The sequence below is a fragment of the Vidua chalybeata genome, chromosome 4 (assembly GCF_026979565.1).
Source record: "Vidua chalybeata isolate OUT-0048 chromosome 4, bVidCha1 merged haplotype, whole genome shotgun sequence".
NCBI lineage: Eukaryota > Metazoa > Chordata > Aves > Passeriformes > Viduidae > Vidua > Vidua chalybeata.
Genome location: NC_071533.1, coordinates 60,794,843 through 60,813,705, shown reverse-complemented (window position 1 = coordinate 60,813,705; position 18,863 = coordinate 60,794,843). Strand labels below are relative to the sequence as shown.

General features: G+C 34.4%; 1 protein-coding gene across 2 annotated transcripts in view; it reads left to right on the top strand.

Annotated features, from left to right (window-relative positions):
* Positions 1-18,863, top strand: part of JAKMIP1 (janus kinase and microtubule interacting protein 1) — a 143,240-nt gene that overhangs the window by 89,851 nt on the left and 34,526 nt on the right. For both annotated transcript variants that reach the window (XM_053940829.1, XM_053940830.1), the window contains 6 exons: positions 691-750; positions 8,344-8,472; positions 9,688-9,816; positions 11,718-11,801; positions 15,398-15,460; positions 16,627-16,725. In XM_053940829.1, the coding sequence (XP_053796804.1) occupies positions 691-750; positions 8,344-8,472; positions 9,688-9,816; positions 11,718-11,801; positions 15,398-15,460; positions 16,627-16,725 (564 nt within the window). The remainder of the gene's footprint in view (positions 1-690; positions 751-8,343; positions 8,473-9,687; positions 9,817-11,717; positions 11,802-15,397; positions 15,461-16,626; positions 16,726-18,863) is intronic.

Genomic DNA, 18,863 nt, shown 5'->3' with positions numbered 1-18,863 from the left:
GTTGTTGGGGATTTTTGCTTTCTCCTTCACATTTTTTTACTTTCTCTTCATCCTCTTCTCCTTTGGAATTTGAGGCAGTATTCTTGGATTTAGACGAACATAAATCTTACAGTCATGACCTCTTCATGTTATGGTATAGTTTATTGTGATCTTGCACCAAAACTGGAGTAGAAAAAAGACAGCAACTAAGTTGACAGAGACTGAGTGCCTTTGGATTTGAGACTTTGCCCTACAAGGATAAGTCAGATGTAAAACAGTATCTGCATATGCATGCTTGTATATCAGAATATATCTGATATAATAACTTTTAATTACTAAGACTGGACTAATTTTTGGCTACTGACCTGCTTCTTCAGGATGGTTGAACACTGGAGTGACACTCTGAATTCTGTTTCCATAGTAAGCATCTTGGTTCAAAAGAACTGTCAGAGATCTGTGCTCAGTACTTAACAAAGCTTTTTCTTGCCAACTTCCCATCAAATGCGTGAAGTACGTGGCTGAAGGTTTGTTTGCTAAAGGCATAAAGCTGCAGTACAGTGTGGTGTAACATGGTGTTATTCAAAAGGATAAAGACATCATGTTAGCTTTACCAGAGGCTTAAAGAAAATGTTAATGATATTTCTCTGTGTTAGACATATCTAAGTATAGTTTTAAAACAAACCCATACCAAAATGTTCTCTTTCCTTCTAGGAAAGAGAACGGTTATTGCGGTCTAAAAAACAGAGGAGGAAAAGTCTGAAGCCTCCAAAGGTGAGCAAACCTTCGGTTTTTCGTGCATTTCTGTTGCTGTGAACAACACCTCTTTCAAATACTGCGAATTTAAAGCTCTGCTTAATGAGAAAAATCCATATAATTCTTCTGCTTACTCTGGTGAGTGCTTCATTTTTTAGGGTAATTCAAGAGTTTTGTACTTCAGACAAGTGATGTTGTTTTGGGGTTTGTTTTAAATAAACAATAAAATTACACTTTTATCCACTGTAGCCTTAGTATTCAAGTGGCTCGAGGCATAACGATTTAATGGCTTGAAACAAGTATGATTTCAAAGGACAAATATTCAGCATGTTTTAAAGACTGTACCCCCTTTAAACTACTTGTACCAACATAGAGCTAAATCACAATTAAAGAATAACTTATGCTGGGGATGTTACTGAAATAATGTTTCTGTATGTGATGTATAAGACAATTCCAACTGTTATGTGTTAATAATTTCTCTGTTTTGGAATACAGGGCTCAAGACAAAAATTCAGATTAAAAAAACAGAGAACTTTTGCTTCAGAAAGTACCCTTAAAGTTTCTTGTAATGTGCTAAAAGTAATTTGCTGAATAATGTTTTTTGTGAAGTTGAACATTAGCAGCCTGGAGCATGTGTGTGGGAAGTGGGAAATGGAGTAAGAGGGAAAAAATGGAAATGAAGAGTGGAGCTATCATTATCATCTATATAGTAGTTTAAGATGTATTCTGTCATAAATGGGTGCCTTGTGTCAGTGTGCTCTGCATAATCTATTCCTGGTAACCTCCAGGTGGTGCTTTTTTATTGCTCTGCACTCTAATGCCTATATTCTGAAAAATTTATCCTTCGTAACTCTCTATTTCACTGGTAGTTTCTTCAAATTCTATTTCTAATAATGATGTGTCTTATACATAGGAAAAAAGAAAAAAAATCAGAAGTAACAATAGATCCTGCCAAATATATTTGCAACAACCATTCTTTCTTGATATAGTGTAACTGGAAATTTGTGTTTTGAGAGCAACTTTAAAAAAAGAATGCAAAAAAAAGTAAATATATATATATGTATGTAACTTATACTGTACGTTTTGCAGTATTCTCTAATTATTAGCCTTTATCTGACTGTAAGTTAAATATGTAAGATCATTTGCTAAATTGTAAAATTTATAATGAAACAAAACAAGTTAAGTCAATTTTTAGGTGTTGTTAACTGGTGATGAGAATTTTTGTAGGCTGAAAACTTCAATAAATATGCATTTATGTCTTGAAAATGCTCTGTGTTAGTAGAACTTCAGCTGATGAACGTGCTGTACCTTTCCTATTTTGTCCTGAGCAACCTGATGCTTTTGTGATCTCTTCCTTACCAACCAAAGCAGGAGTTGAAAAGCATGAGGATTGGAGATAATGGGCGTGATATCATTAAAATTTTTGTGGCAATGCTGTTTTCTGTTTGCTAAGAGTGCTATAATATAGGGAATTCTGCAGAGTGTACTGCAAGAATTGTATGCATATAGGCAGCAGAGTTAGTAAGGGTGTGCTTCTTATTTAGGGTATAAAAGATACATCAGAAAGAACAAATTAATCAGTAGTAGACATTTCTGCTACAAATTATTCCATCCCCTGTCCATTAGCTCTTCAATGGCTGTAGTGACCATTTGAAATTCTATGTGATGCTATGTCCTGAAAGGAAAAGTAGGACTGTAAAACAAAAACAAGTGAAAAAAGAGAAGGTTATGAGAGGAGAGTGAATGGGATTTTATGTACTATGGTAGTTACACCACATATATATATACACTAGTTAATATAGTTAACATATAGCTGTATTTAAACTTTCTAAATGAGCTAATTCCTTAAGGAATGAAAGAAGTAATCAGTAATACTACTGTACCATTACCTGCCAGTGGATAAACCTGTAGACTATTTACATTTATATGCAGTGTTGACTCACAGTTTCACTGCAGTTGGTGTTAACTTCTAAAAATCCAATCCTGGCACACAGGCTGATTGCCTTCCAGGCCACCTGTGTGATACTGTGAGGATCAAAATCCTCAAAGGAAGCTGTGTTTCCCACAGTTTTCCAACAGTTTTTAATTTAAACAATCTATGTGGAATGGATGGCTTACTCAGATGAGTTGGGATTTTGCCATTTCATTATCTCTGTTTTTACAGCCTATATCAAGAATCCAGAAGAAAACTGTAGAATTTATTTAACTGAGTGTTGCAAATGTCAATTAGATGTCAGTAATGGACAAGAGATACAGACATCTTACTCTGGACAAAGTGTTAACATTAAGTGGTTGGAAGTAGATATCTAAATAGGACATATGAGTTTTGGCCTAAAATTGCCTGGTTTTCTCCACAGACTATAAAGGCAGTCTAAGATGAGTTGTTTTATACGTAGACATGCACAGCATAAGTGTATTTCTGTCTATTATCTGTGCAAGATTTTTACCTCTTACAGATGATATAACCTTTATAGAATAGTAGTGAAATTATATGTTAACCTGTCCTTGGAAAAATAAATTTCTGATCTAAGTCTTTGGCTCTGCTTTTCTAAGGTTTGTTAAATGTAAAATTAGGATTAATGCAGTGAGCTAACAAGTTTGGCTGGTGGAGATGTATCTACTTTTAGATGTGTCCCATTCCCTGTGACAAAGTGAAGGAGAAAATAACTTATGAGAATGAGGTTTCATAAAAGTGGTCAGATAAGCTCGTTGTGGAAGGTATAGAATGAATGATTTTTTGTTCTAATAACCAGGAACGTGGTGCCAGGGTGAAAATTTACACTCATCTGTGGCAGATTTTTCTAAATGGGTGCTTGTAGACTCCAGCTTCCTTCATTCCTGAGATGGTCTGACTGCGGAGAGTCTGTGGTTGTTTTCTAATGAGTATTTTCCTAACAGTTGTTTGTGTTATCTGGCACAGAATCCATGGAATGCCTTTCTCCATCTTTAAGACATCTTGTGTGAATGATCTGCCAGTAGCCTTTACAGCCCTGAACATCAGTTCAGCTGGGAAGCTTCTGAAAATTCTATATTTCTTGGTTTTGTAATTAGCTATCAGTGTTATTTCTGGAGCTCTGTAGGTGCAGTAGGTTACTGTTGCTACTGTAGCTTTCACTGAGCACTCTTTTAATTCCCAAGGAGTCCATGGAGCAATGCTAGCAACTGGTTCAGGCTCCCCGAGGAAAGGAGCAGCAAAGTGGGGTGGGCTTTATAACCTCTGTGCTTGCAAGGTCTTCAGAGGAGTGATTAGTGACTCTATATAGTCAGGTGCCTGATTTTTTCCAACGTGCTTTTTAATTTTTTTTTTTAATTTTTGTTGTGAAATAATCAAGAAACTTCCGAAGCAGTATTTTTTTAACATTTTGTTTATTTTTGACATGTGGAATGGAGTTACATTCATTCCATGATGGATGGAGTTATGCATTTGAAATAAGACACATTTTCCCAGCTTATTTGGTAACTGCAGGACTCTATGGATTGTGCCTTTTTAAAAATTTTAATAAATGAACTGTATTTGCAGTACTGGAAAGCCTGCACACTGGTGTCATGGAGTTCATATTTCTTGTTCTATATTTTTCTTTTTTTCTCTGCCTCTGTGCTTTGGTGTGCCTGTATTTTTCTGGCTGCCAAGAAATGACATATAAGCATGAAGGTAAGAAGTTAATGATGAGCACATCTGATTGCATTACAAGGAAATATATCTTGGATCATTTTCATCATGTTTGATTAGATCCCTTCAAATGAGATATTTAAATGTAAAATGAAACTCCTTTAGCAACAGAGAAATCAGATTATATTGAAATTTGCATATAATGTAGTTTATGTGTCACTATTGATTTATAGTAGTCTAAACTTTGATGTTTGCTGAGCACGATAATGCAGTAGAAGGATTAATACTTGAGTTATAAAGACCTAATGTGTAATTTTACTTTAAAATTATATGAAACATGGCTATAAATCCACAGGAAAAATGCTTGCTTTTAAATGCATGGCAATAGTCAGTCAAATTGGAATTCAAATCAGAGTTTTTCTGCAATTTACATGACTATTTTCTCAGTTAAGAAGTTGTAATTTAGAAATAAGAAATGTGCAAACAAATAAAAAGCAATATCTAAGTTGCTAATTGAGAATGTTGCCATTTTTACAAAAAAGTTTGAATGAAACTTGAATAAACATAGTTTATATAGTTACAAAAATCCAGTCAATATTGTGCATTTCTGTATACTTTTCAGAAACTATTGTGGTTCAGCTTTTGAGGCATGCATGGACTCTGCCTTGGAGCTGATATATTTATTGATGCTTTATTATTTATTACAGTGTTTATCTACAACTTTATGACTCATATGTCTTTCTTTTGAGTATTTTTTATTTTTTTTCTCTCCCTACAGCTGTTCCCTTGTGAATTAATTTGTTTTGGTTTTGCTGTGAATCAGTTCTCATAGTTGGTTGTTTCAGATACTAGATGATCAACAGTAAAACTGGCTATTTTGTAATTATGTCATGAAGCAATTCATACATGTGCAGGTAATATACAATAATTAAATACCTTACCTCTATTGCCATGGAATGGATCTGCTCCACAAAATTATAAATGTACAGCTTTTCTAAAAATGAAGGAGTTTTAAAAAGAAATGGTTCACTTGTAACTCCAAATATTACAGGCAGTCTTTATAGAATTTAAAAGTTTTTGACTTTTAACTCTCATTTTAGTGTTGGGCATTTTTAGTGTGATGGGAAATACTAAGGTTTTTTTTTCAGAATTTCCTCATATCCAATAATCAAGTGGTTTATTTATTGATATGTATATATTTTCCCCCTACTTTTGCTACAAGTGAAATGTTCAAAGTATTTTTCACAATAATGACATTGCTTTAAGTATTTTCTCCAGCCTATAAACCTTTTTGCAAAATCAAAGTCATTGTTGTTTTGCTAATATATTTTCATTTCTTGAAATGGCATGGGTGAGTGTGTGCATGCAGGGTTAAAGCAAGATATGTTTTTGACCTGAGTTACCTAAAAGTCACTGTACAGCAGAGATGTAACAAAAAAATCCCATAGGTAGGTAGGTTTTATTGTCACTTCCAATTAAGCTGCTGCTGACCCTCGTGACTTTTGTAAGTCCCTTCTGCCAGCCTTTGCAAAGTCAAGAGTTGACACTTGCTTTGTTTACCTGCCGCCATCTTCTTTACCTCCATAAAATGTACCTTCTTTTTTATGAAACTGTATCTTCAGATCAGTTTGGAGTCAGGAAAGTAAGTTGAGCTGGCTACTCAGATTGTAAATTTGTCTTCCTTACAACTTGAAGTAGCACCATTTCTTTAGCTCTATTTTCAACTTCCAGTATTTATTTGTAGTATTACTGTTACATGGTTGTAAGCTGCAATCAGTATTCAGTGGGGGAGGAAAGCCATGGGATGGATGGGCCATCTCCCAAGGACTCATGACCCCTTGTGTTTCGTGGTAAACCTTTGTACTTACAGAAGAGAAGTCTGAAATGGTTTTAAGTGAGAGTAAATACATTAGCTTTCTGGATAAGTCTTTGTATTTTTAGAGTAGAGCTTAAACCTATTCCTTGTGCCCTTTGTTTTGTTAAGTAGGGCAGAAAGATGAAGTGGTGAATGCTGGAGAAAGGATTAGACTATTCCAGGGAACCATTTGTCTTAAGCACCTTGGACATAGCTCTGCCTGGTGGAAGAGCACAGTGCTTCCTGAAGAAGTGAGGAAAGAGTAATGTCTTTCCAGCACTGTGGCACTATAACTGTGATCTTATGGATTCACGAAGTAGTGGTCTTGCAAAACTAAAGTTGTTTCTCAGGGTTGTTTGGAAGCTCTTTGCCTTTTGTGCTGCATCATATTTATCTGTATGCATATATGGATAAACATAGTGTGTTTAGAAAAGATATGGCTTTTTGGGTTTCTAAATGAATATTTTTAAGTACTGTTTGAAGGGGTCTTCTTTAGTGAAGCAGTTGAGTGATTCAGGACATGACCTTGGATCTGTCTTTGGCAGTTTGAGTGGAATTAGCTGTACTGTGAAACTATTATGGACTTGTTCAGCTTATGAGTGATGAGGCTGTGACCTGGTGGACCGTGGCGGCCAGGACTGCAGACTGTAAATGGAGCACATGGTAGGCAAAAAGTCACACCTACAGGCTTGATTTTTTGGTACCTCTTAAATCAAAACAGAGTATTTTGACTGCTGATGAGAGCTGTGCTGGACCAAAAGAGTATAGTGAGCATTATGGGGCTTTGTGTGAGAGAGAAGACCATACTTATATAGGTATACTGGAAAGAAATCTCTAAGGTTAGCTAAGTCTGGAAAACTGCAAGGAAAGATAAATATTTGGAAATAATCATGAGACAAGGCATTATAGTTAAAACTTTTCAGTATCTTGAATTAAATTGATCACAATTATTTGCTGAAATGTAGGATTCATGATGCTTGGAATTAATAACAACTGATGACTTTTTTAATCCTTATGGCTATTTTAATGAACAAGCTATTATCTTCTCACAGACAACCTCTGATATGTATTTGAAAAAAAAAAAACAAACAGCAAACTGTGACATCAGGATCTGTGCTTCAGTATCAAGCAGTGGCCAAACATGTAGAGATCTTTCTTCATCTTCTTACAGCCACCTCTCTCCACTACCCTCTCTGTCTAAGCTGCTTCATAACCTGAATCCATTTTTCAGCAACACCCTTTAAAAAAATACTCTCAGATTTCTTGCTTCTCTGAAATTGTGTTTATTAAGATACTTGTGTTGTGTAAGAAGTTATGCTTTCTATTGATTAATAACACTTAAAACCCTTATTTTCTATTTAAATTTATAAACAAATTTTTTAACAGTTTAATTTCCTTGGAAATTTGCTGCTTTATGTGACTGTGTTTATATAAAAAAATCAAATTTTTCGCAACTGATATTGTACTCATTTCCACTAGCTACTAATTTTCTCTAATTTTCTCTAAGCATGCATTTCATTGATAATGTTGTGTAAATTTTTTTAAATCTGCAGTGCAATGCTGCTTTTTCCTAGACACATCTTTTTGGTTAAGCATAGTATTGGAGCAAACTTAAAAAAAATATGATATTGAAAAAAATAAATGGTAAGCATTAATTTATACTTTTAAGTAGGGTTTTCCAAAATAGGAATTTTTTTTTTCTTTTTTTTTTTTTCTTTTTGCAATTATTATGAGCAATTGAATTTGTTCCACCTTGGTTTCCAGAATACTTTTTTTCCTTTTGGTTGCACATCTTATATGTTGCATTGTCCTGGCTTACTTTCTTCTGAATAGATATTGGATTTCTCTACTGTGAATCTTATAAGGACTTGCGTGATTTTGGTAATCAGGTTTTATACTTTTGCTGAAGCATTATTCTTTAGGTATTTACTTCATCTCTGTTCTATGTCTAGTTCTGCTCTTGGAGATTCTTCCACAAATGATGTTGAAAAAGTAACTTATTTAATTAGAGAAGAGTTTGCACTGGAACCTTTCTTTCTTCTTAAATACTAAAATAATAATCAGAGAAGACCTTGGTTACTGCTTACTGGGTCATTGGGGCTTTTCATCTGTTTTGCTACAAGCTAAAAAAACCCTAATTTTTCAGAGGCATGTTGTGGAGACATTTTTTGGATTTGATGAAGAATCTCTTGATTCAGAAACTTCATCTGTAACTTCATACAACACAGATAAAACAGACAGGACACCTGCAACACCAGAAGAAGATTTGGAAGATGTAAGTGGTAATTGATTCATTCTTCTTTCTACTTCCTGAATAAATACAAACTTTCAGCTATTGTACCACATGAGCTGTGAAAGATTTGGCAGAGAATTCCTCTGGGTTATTTTCAAGTTTGGTAACATATACACTTTGCAATAAAATTAATAAGATAATATTCCGCCTGACAGATTGGGCAGATATTGGTGTAAGAAATATTTTTTTTCCTCAAACTCTTTCTTATTAGTCATAAGAAAATGAATAGGCATATTGCTTTGCCAGTAGTCAACACTTACTAGACAATAGCTTGCCTTTCAACCTTATAATTTATTTGACTGTTTTGATACAATCAGGATTTTCTTTCTTTGCTCACAAGACTCAGAGAGTCCTTTGCAATGCAGGCTTTGAAGGCTTAAATGATCATAGGTAGCAAATAGCCAGTGACATGTTTTGTCTCAGCTCTGTGATACACACTGCTGCTGGCCTACTTTGGAAGATGGCGTGTGTGAGCACAAAGCACGAATTGGATGCTCTTTTTCATCTTTCTTTCTTGTTCACTAACAAGAATTAATACTCCTCAGAAGAAGCTTCCTTTTTTTTCCTAGGTTTAGTGTCTAATAATATTGTAATCTCTTTTCCTTAGAACTCAAGTTCCTGGAGCAAAAATTAATTAAAGCAAAGGACATTTTTTATCCTCAGCAGTATACGAAAGACCTTATAAGTGTAAAAGTTAGTGGCTCAAAATTCAAAGAAAATAAAGACTTTGAAAATACTTCGTATTAAAAGAACAAATTTAAGAAAATGTCTTTGAAATAATTTTGAAATGTAACTTCTGTGCTTTACCCTGGCATTGTAGAGAACAAGTGTAAGGAGGGAAGGGTGGACTGCATGAGAAATAGAACAAATACCTTCTGAGACCCCTCTGGCTCTGGAGTTGCTGAAGACAGTGTTGCACAAAACTGTTTCCTCTCTTCTTTTCCCAGACAGTTTTCCCATTTCTGTACATTGCTGTCTTACATGGCAACTTACACTGTCCTTAAATTGTGTGGTAGACACAGTTACTCATCATCCTTCCTTCCTTTCCTTTCCACTTGTTTTAGGATTTTATACCTTTATTAAATTTTGAGACTTAGTATGAGTTGTGTTGCTTGTCTGTGAGTCTGTCTTCTGTACAGACAAACCCATTATTAAATATATTTATACTAACCCACTTTTTCCCCCCTTTTCATTAAGAGCACACCTAAAGAAGAAGCTGAACTCAGGTTTTGCCAGCTAACAAGAGAGTATCAAGCTTTGCAAAGAGCATATGCATTGCTCCAAGAACAAGTTGGTGGAACCCTGGATGCAGAGAGAGAAGCAAGGGTAATTTTTAACTGAAATTCTTTTAACTCTGAAAGAATAGCAAAAGCTGAAACACTTCGTAATAGCAGGAGGTATCTTGGCAGGTCAGTGAAATACAATGTAGCCCAATATTTTTGAGGATTAGACGATATCATAAGTAAGGTGATAATTTAGATTCATCTGGTGCAATCAGAACAAAGATGTCATTATACTTTATTTTAGCATGTATAACACATTAAATATTTCTATTCTGTGAGAGTGATAACCCATTTGAACCTGCAATTTGGATAGTGGCATGATGGATTTTAAATGAATCACAGGGTAGGTTGTTACAGGGGAATAGGCACTTCTATATATTAAAAAAAAAGTATAAAGTAAAGTATATTAAAAATCTCCCAAATCTGAATCAAAAGTCTGACCCAACTCTTGGTGCTGGCTCACTGGAAAGCAGTTTTGCACACCAAGAAGTGGGGGCTTCTGATGGACACCAAGTTGAACGTGAGCTGGCAATTAAAAAACCCCTGACTTTCTTCACTCTACAATTTCCCCAAACCCCAAAAATGGAGAAACATATTAAGTGCTGTGGTTATTACATGTTACTGCCTTGCTACATGTGGCCACTGTACTGTGCCACTGCAGTGTGTTGCTAAGAATGCAAAAGAGAAATTATTTTAATGTGTTTAAAACTTACTGGTGGGAAAGTACTCAACCAACCTACACTTCTTCTTTTTTTTTTCCTATGAAATATAGTTCTTATAATAGTAAAATTACTGCTTTATGGCTTTATTTGTTAGATTTCTTAGCATCTTACAAAAGCCTAGTCAGTTCTGACTCTCTTTTTAAGTAGGACACTTAGCCAAGGAAAGCTATAAAGACTTAGAAGATCACTTCTGAAGATAGAATTAGGATGGGGGACATAACTCCATCTACTGTTAAAAATGGATTTCAGGGGCAGTCATCAATTTGCCAATTATGAGAGGCCATTATATATTTTCTTTGCCTTCATGTTTTTTTTTTTTTATTTTATTTTGCAGGCATTTATAGCCTGTACTTTTTGTAGACTTGTAAATTGTTGCTATTTCTTTCTAATGGAATTTTGGTTTTTTTGTTACATCCCTGCAAATCCATCTCTTGAGTGAGTCAGAAAGTAGCTTTTTGCATAGTTTATTTTGGTGGGATGAACATTTCCTATTACTTTTAGATGAAGCTGAAGGTAAGCAAAGACCCAAGGATGCAAAGATGCAGGAAACAAAATCCCTGTAGGAATATTTAAAGTGCTTGGGTGAAAAAATACCTGAAGTATTGTGGAAAAAATACTTGTGGTAGGTCAAGGAGCTTCAGTGGCCGAGGGTCTCCAGAAACATGTGTTTTATATCCTTTTTTGTTTGCTACCTTGTATGATCCAGTGCCTTTTAGGGCATCACTGGATTTAGGGGGTAATACCCACTGTAGAGTAGTGGTGAGTGTAATGATCGTGTAAATGAGGAAAACTGACCAGCATATGCTGTTTATGGGATATGTGAATTGTTTTGGTCAATGTATTTCATTTACCTAAAGGCCTTTTTCAGTGTTTAATGCAATTCTCTTTCACCCTTGTCCCTTTTCCCCCAGTTGCCTTAAGTTGCTAAAGTTTATAAATAATTTCTTAGAGCTTTTTCAGTTTCTAAATTTATTTTCTTCTTCCCCTGGTAAGAACTTTGTCAATGAATATGGGATGTTAACATCTTTTAAGGCTAGGAAAGAAAAATCCTGTTAAACTGGCAGCTTCAAATATCGTGTAACATAAACACAAAAGTAACCATTTTAATGAAACATTAAAATAGTTTTTCAGGACAGGAAAAAACAGGACAGCCCATAAAATAGTCAAAAATAAATTTACTTTTGATTTCTCCTTCCCCCCCTCCCCCCTTTCCCCCTGCTAGACTCGTGAACAACTGCAAGCTGATCTTCTCAGGTGTCAGGCAAAAATTGAGGACCTGGAGAAAGCTCTAATCGAGAAGGGACAGGTAAAAGGCTCTCTTAATGTGCTCTACCACATCATGTTCTCCATTGCTTGCAGTGGTGCCCTTGCCATCTTCGTTGCTTACTGGTGTGTTGGTGTGAATGATGCAGCTTAATTGCTACTGCAGCATTACATCACTTAAATACAGGAAAGGATTTTGCAGTCTAAGAAAATGTCATTACACACTCATTTTCTAACACATAATACACTAAAGGATAGTATCAAAATAACCACGGGTACATGCACATTCTGTTCCTGTTGTCATTTGGTGAAGGGCTTTCTCCTCTTTTCCATTTTGTTAGTATCTGTTATAAATTCTAATAAAATAAATATTCTATATTTCTACTGGAGAATATTTTTGGTGTGTACCAAAGAAACTTTTAAAAGCCCCAACTTCTAGACACACTAGAGACATGAACACTGACCCTGTCAGGTTAATGGAAGCCACTTATGGTGTTACTCTCCTGGGTTTAAAGTCTCAGAGAGCCCAGTTGCTTTCAGATTCCCAAACCACCACACAAAGTAAAATCAGGCCTTGTGCTTCAGTATGTGTAATATATGTAAATACTCACCAAAGCTGTGTCTACTGATGCATATTTAATATTATCTAGGGCCCTCAGAAAGTCTGAATAAGAATTATGAGTATGCATTTGCAAGTTGTTCAGTTGTGTGACTGCTAGAACACACAGTAGAAATTGGGGAGATGTTATTTTATGCTTTATTGTTTGAAATAAGAATTTAAGTTTGCAGGTAGCTTATAGTAATAAGATAGAGCTAGCTATAGATACACATTTCAAACACTGATGATCCTGTAGCAGTTGACACAACTTACATATAATGCCAAATGAATGATAACACTATTTTTATGGTTTATACTTTGTAGTTAAAATTTTCCATAAGATTCTGTAAGATCAATGCAAAGGTTTGGGGACCATATTCAAATTAAGGACAAAAATAATTTATGCTAGCTTCCAAACAAATTGCAATTTGCTTAGTGAATTTCAATTACTTAAAATTGAAAATATATTATCAACCTAAAAACGATGGCCCACTGAATTCATGGAAGAATAAATGAAACCAAAGATGTCCCAAGCATCTATTGCTGCTATTTTGGTTTGTTAATAAGAAAGATGTTATGGGCAATCAAATTGCTGTGTAGTTGAAAACATTAACAAGATATTTGACTGTACAGTGTATAATGTAAGTACTGTGTATGTAAATAAGATAAATGAATTTGGATATCCATGTAAGGAATTACTTCTGTGATTTTTCTGCAAGAGCATTATGTCAAAATCCTGTATCTGGAAATTAGAATTTAATTAGTTTTCACTTTGAGATTCAGGACCACATTTTCAACTTTGTATCTTAGTAATCCTGAGAGGGTGAGCAGGGATGTGACAAGGAGCACTGTGATGTTGTTTCTAGGGGGCTGATTTGTACACTGAGCATTAGCTTTCCCCCAGAGGGGATCACAATGTCTTCCTGGGATCTCTAGCACCTGCTTGGTTCTCCTGAGCTGTTAGTATTTACAGTCAACAAAATAAATTGTTGTATGATAAACTGAATTCTTTGTGCACTATGTGATTTTTTTAAAAATTATTTTATTACTACTTTGCCATTTAGATGTCATGGTAGTGATGATGATTTAGTAATAACTGTGGAATGTTCATTCTGGGAGCCAGCCCCTAAAGTGTGTTTGTAAAGGAAATAATGAATCAAAAGTATATTATTCCTGAAAATTTCCTGAAGTCAATTTCAGAGCATGAGATTAGAAGCTTATTGTTAAAAAATTAAATGAAGCTTTGTTTATAACAATTTATGTGTAATTTCAAAGCAACTGTCAATGGCTTTTGTTAATCTCTCTTCTGGCTGGACCTGTCAGTATTCCCCCAGAAGTAACAGAAAATTAATAATCCATTTCTGCATGGTATATTGAGGTGCATGCATAAGTGAAGAAATTCTTAAAACATACTAATAATGACAAATAATAAATCTAAAAGTATTGGAATATGCAATGTGCCAAATGGATGAATGCTCAACTGTCTCAGTGATCTGGTGTGTAAATGCAATTCTGCTGGAGTTCAGGTTTTCTCAGAAAGTGTAGTTGGACTCCATCAAGAAAGATGCAGAAATTCATTACCAATAGAGCAGATTGCTCTGTTTTTTCTACTTGTGTGAACTGGAGTAGTTGAAGCTGCAGTCTCATAGCTGGGGAACCTTACCATGTGGGTACATTTACCACATCCATGCTTTGGGATATCCACCCAAGTCTGTGCATGCAATTCTTCATTCCTTGACCTTAGAAAAATGCTAGTTAAATACTAAACTAGATACCAGGTTTTTTTTTTCAACATTTCTTTCACTTGCCTCAAAAATTCTTGAGAAGTGTAATGCCTTTCAGTACTCATTTTAGTATGTTATTCTTATAACATCACAACCATGAAGAGCCTGTTTATTAGATGAAAAGCATTTTTGTGTATGAGTGGAAAAAGGGAGAGAAAACAGTACAAATGAAATTGTAGTAGATAGTAAGTGACAAACTAAAATGTTTTAAAAAATGCTAACTGGACTCAATATAATATCATAGTATTTTAGATTGAAATTTTGAGGATATTTGATGGGCTGGGATATCCAAACTTCATTGATTCCTTACACAACATCAGTGTGCAAATATCTTCCTGAAAAATAATTTTTTGTCCGTAATACTTTAGTAAAGACATTTGCATTTAAAATAAATCATCCCTTGAACCTAGAAGATAATTTGATCTAGAGTTAGTATGGCATATTAAGTTTTGGATATTGTTTTAATAAACTTTTTAGAGCAGCATGAGCAAGGTTATGTAAATAGATTTCTCTGTAGGAAAAACAAGAGCAAGTTTGGCTGTTATAATCCATCAAATCTGAATGTCCAGCTATGGCTGGCCATGAGTTTTTGTAGCTTGGATCTTTAAAGGGATATTTGATGAGGCCTTTTGAAGCCATGGGAAAACCTAAAAAGAAAGATGTGTTTTGGAACAAGTGATTAATTGGAAATACAGTTTCCAAATGTCTTGCATCACTTCCCTTCCTCCACAGCCTTGAATTTCTTGTCACAAACACTGTGTATTAGCCAGATTCTCAGATTTTTAGGAGAGGGTGATTAACTTTATATTGCTGATGCTTCTTTTTGGTCATTTGGGGTAATAAAAGCATTTTCATCCCTTTCTCCCTTTGGATTTGTATTGCACTACTTAAAATGGGATGATTTTGCAAGCAAGTTTCCAAACCTTTGCAATGGAAAGCAATAGTTTTGAGTTCAGCTGAGTAAATAAATGTTTTAAAAATGACATAAAGCATATAACTGTGGTAACCCACAATTGCTACATGTAAAGATTTTAAAGTACATGCTAGCTGAAACATATAGGAAACAAAAGACTGCTACAGGAAAGAATTTTTATTTTCACTATAGTATAAAATGCTGTACACCCTTGAAACATTTATGATGGCTTTATTTTTCAGTGTGTGACCATTGTATACTTTAATGCAAAATTATGTCTAAAATCTAATTATTGTAGCCATTCATTTGTCTTCTTTAACAAAACATATGTACTTTCCTCACAGGATTCAAAATGGGTAGAAGAAAAGCAGCTGTTAATTAGGACAAATCAGGAGTTGCTAGAGAAGGTATGTGGGAATATTTTCACCATTGCTGCCCTTTATCGTAAAAGAAATTGAATGCACTAAGTACTATAAAATCAGCATGAAATTGCTTTATTTCTCACCAGAAACATAAATTTAAATAAAAGTCTCTGATTAAACTACCAACATGCTTTTATAGTCTTCAGGAATCAAAGCTGCTTTTTATTGTGGAATTACATGGATAACCACCAGTACAGCCCAGCTGACTGAGGTTTCTAGTGTCCAACAAAATATACACTTCCACAAAGATTATTACTGTCCTGACCACTAACAAAATTGCCTGTTCCCGTCAACATTTTTATAGCTTTTCCACACATTAAGTAATACTGATTGATTTAAGGTTCGTTATCTTAACTGTCTGAGATACTCAGAGCTGAGCGTCTGCATTGCTCTTTGTTGACAGTGGTGGGAAAGTTGGCTAGTCAGCTCAGGAAAACAAAGAACTGATTTTGTTAATTAGTAGCTTAATATTAATATAATACAAATAAGATAATCAAATAAAATATCATTATTAGAAGTAGCCACAGCCAGGTTTAATTTACTTGGACACTTACATGAACACTATAAATGTTAAAAGTACATTATGCCAGATGTTACATTTCTATTTAGTTTTGTACAAAGAAAAGGATCACCCAGTTAAACTAGACAGTAGATCAAAACTATTAGTTGGCATAATTAATAGCCAGTATTGAATTTCTATTTTGTCATTGTTAATACCCCAAGGCAAAATTCTGGCAAATTAAAAAGTAATCATTAAAACCACACCATTATTGTCTTTCATATACTGTAAAAAATTAGATGTCTAATTAGGCAGAGACAATGTGAACAGTCTACCCAAATGTTAATGTAATTCAGTTTCATTTGCTGGGTTTTAAAAGAAAACTTCTACTGGTTAACTTATTTAGATACAATATTCATATCACTTTTATGCTACTTCCAGATTATTACTCTAAGAGAACAATGACCATTTTCTGCTGACAGTTCTCAGAAATACTTTCTGATGTGATATTCCTTTTTATCTCTATGACACAGCCTGATGTGTAATGAAAAACGGAAATAATTAAAAGTTTTGTCTAAACCCCTGCTTACTGCTGTAAGCAGTATCTTTTCTAGTGCTTCTAGGGTGCTACCATGTTGTGTTTGTCTCACAGATTTACAGAATGGAACAAGAAGAGCATCAACTGAAGAATGAGATGCAAGATGCAAAAGACCAGAATGAGCTGTTAGAATTCAGAGTGCTAGAGCTTGAAGTAAGAGATTCTCTCTGTTGCAAACTCTCAAATGGAGCAGAAATTATGTTTGAACCCAAGCTGAAATTCCTGTAAAGATTACTGATGTCTGATGCATGTGTAAGGGAAGTCACTTAGGTATCTATTTTTTAAATGTATCTTGGGATAATGAAATTGATGCCACTGCCTTAATATATTTTGGACAGAATGCTCACTAATGTTTATAATGATGTAATATAGCTAATATAAATTGCATATAGTTTGGATTTCATCTAATAAAATATTTTGTTTTGCAATATTTTGCCTTTTTTATTTGTTTCATTTCCATAACTGCTCCTTTCCTGCATGTAAAATCACTTGGTATGTATTCTACAGCCTTGGCTGGCATTGATTAAATTAACACACCTTCTCACATCTTGCATGCAGTGATCTGACTAAAGATCTGACACGTCCATCACATCAATGTAAAATTGCTTTAAATTACATGGATTTAATACTGACAACATTCATATGAAGTAAATTTACCTTAAAAAGAAGACATTTTGATAGCAAATTCCTAAGAATTCCTCTTACCTTAAATCCATTTTTGCATGGTTTAAAGTGGTCATGGACTGGAAATAATTGGCTTCAGTCAATGAAAAAAACCTCAAACCTCTGGCAATGCCGAAGAAAAGTGGTAAAGCAGAAACTTCTGTATGTTAAACTAATATGTTGCTATAAAACTAATATGTTGCTAATATGTTGCTATATAAAAAAAATTCCATACTTTATGTAAATGAAATAAGGAAAATTATTTGTTATTAGCACTGAACATGTAGCCTGTGATTACAACTGAAAGCAATGGTTCTCATCCCCTCACAAACTGGGCTCATGTTGAATTTAGTAACACTAAAGTATCTGTGTGTGATGCACAGTTGTCACATGGTTGTATTGCCTGATGACACATTGTTCAGTTTCAAAGATCACCAGCATTCTTAACACTGCTTAGAATAAACTCTCTGAGAAACCTGTCATTGTCACTCCTCCATTTTTATCACCCAGCACGTTTCACCAAAAATCTTGGCATGTGTAACTTCTCTGATAAAGATGAAAATGTCATGTCTTCCTGTTATGTGGACGTTCTTTTTCTCTGACATTTCTTAATCTTTCTTTCATCCTTTATCAACCATATGTTTTGATGTCGTAGCCCATTATATTCAAAATTATGAAATTAGGTTATTAGAATTCCAGTAGATGTTCAGAAAAATAGATATGCTTTCTAATACGTATATTTATATTTTATGAAAGGACTGTAAAGAAAAATAGAGAACAGTTTAGGATTTGAATTGGCTATTGCACTAGAAATTGCTTCCTAAAGTGTGGGTGTTCTTAGAAGTAAAACTGTCCAAAAAAGATTTCTTAAGGAATGAACAAATATTCTTCAAAACATCCTTCATCAATGTGTTTTTCACGTGGAAGAATCACATCAAAAATAGCTCAGTATGTCATGTAAGGTTTTGTCATGTGCCAAAGCTTGGAAAAATTCTTTCACAGAATAACAATGGAAGTATTCTTGTGTGATTGCAAGAAAAGATTTTTTTCCTTAGTAGACAAGCATGTAGACACCAATGTGACTGATAATGCAATGCTTTAGGAAAACCGTCAGTTCTTCTGGTAATCAGGACAGTATTTTCTAGCACAGTTATTTCAGATGAAAATTAGGCAAACCATAAAACAATCATTTATTTATCAATTAAAGCAAGCAAGTTTAGGTGAGATGAATGCAATAGCAACTGATGAATTTTTAGCAATATCTAAAATCATAACTGAATTTGGATAAGAATTAAAGTTCTGGTTTTGGTTTACTACAGCTAAGACATTATTTAAGCTCATTTCAGAATTAGACTGTTGATGTAAATATTATTAAAAAAAAACCTCAGAGGGGGAAAATTGCATAGACTACAGAGATTTTTCTCTTTACACTATAGTTTCAAATTACGTTTAACCTAATTAATGAACAAGATTTACCATGCTTGTAACTTGTTTAAGTGAATGGATGCACCCTGCCTGCCATATCAATTAAAGCACCTCATTTGTGATTTAGGAAATGGAGTAATACATGGATGGTCATAGGAACTGAAGTATTTGTAGTAGTGGTCTCGCTGAGAAAATGAAGCTCA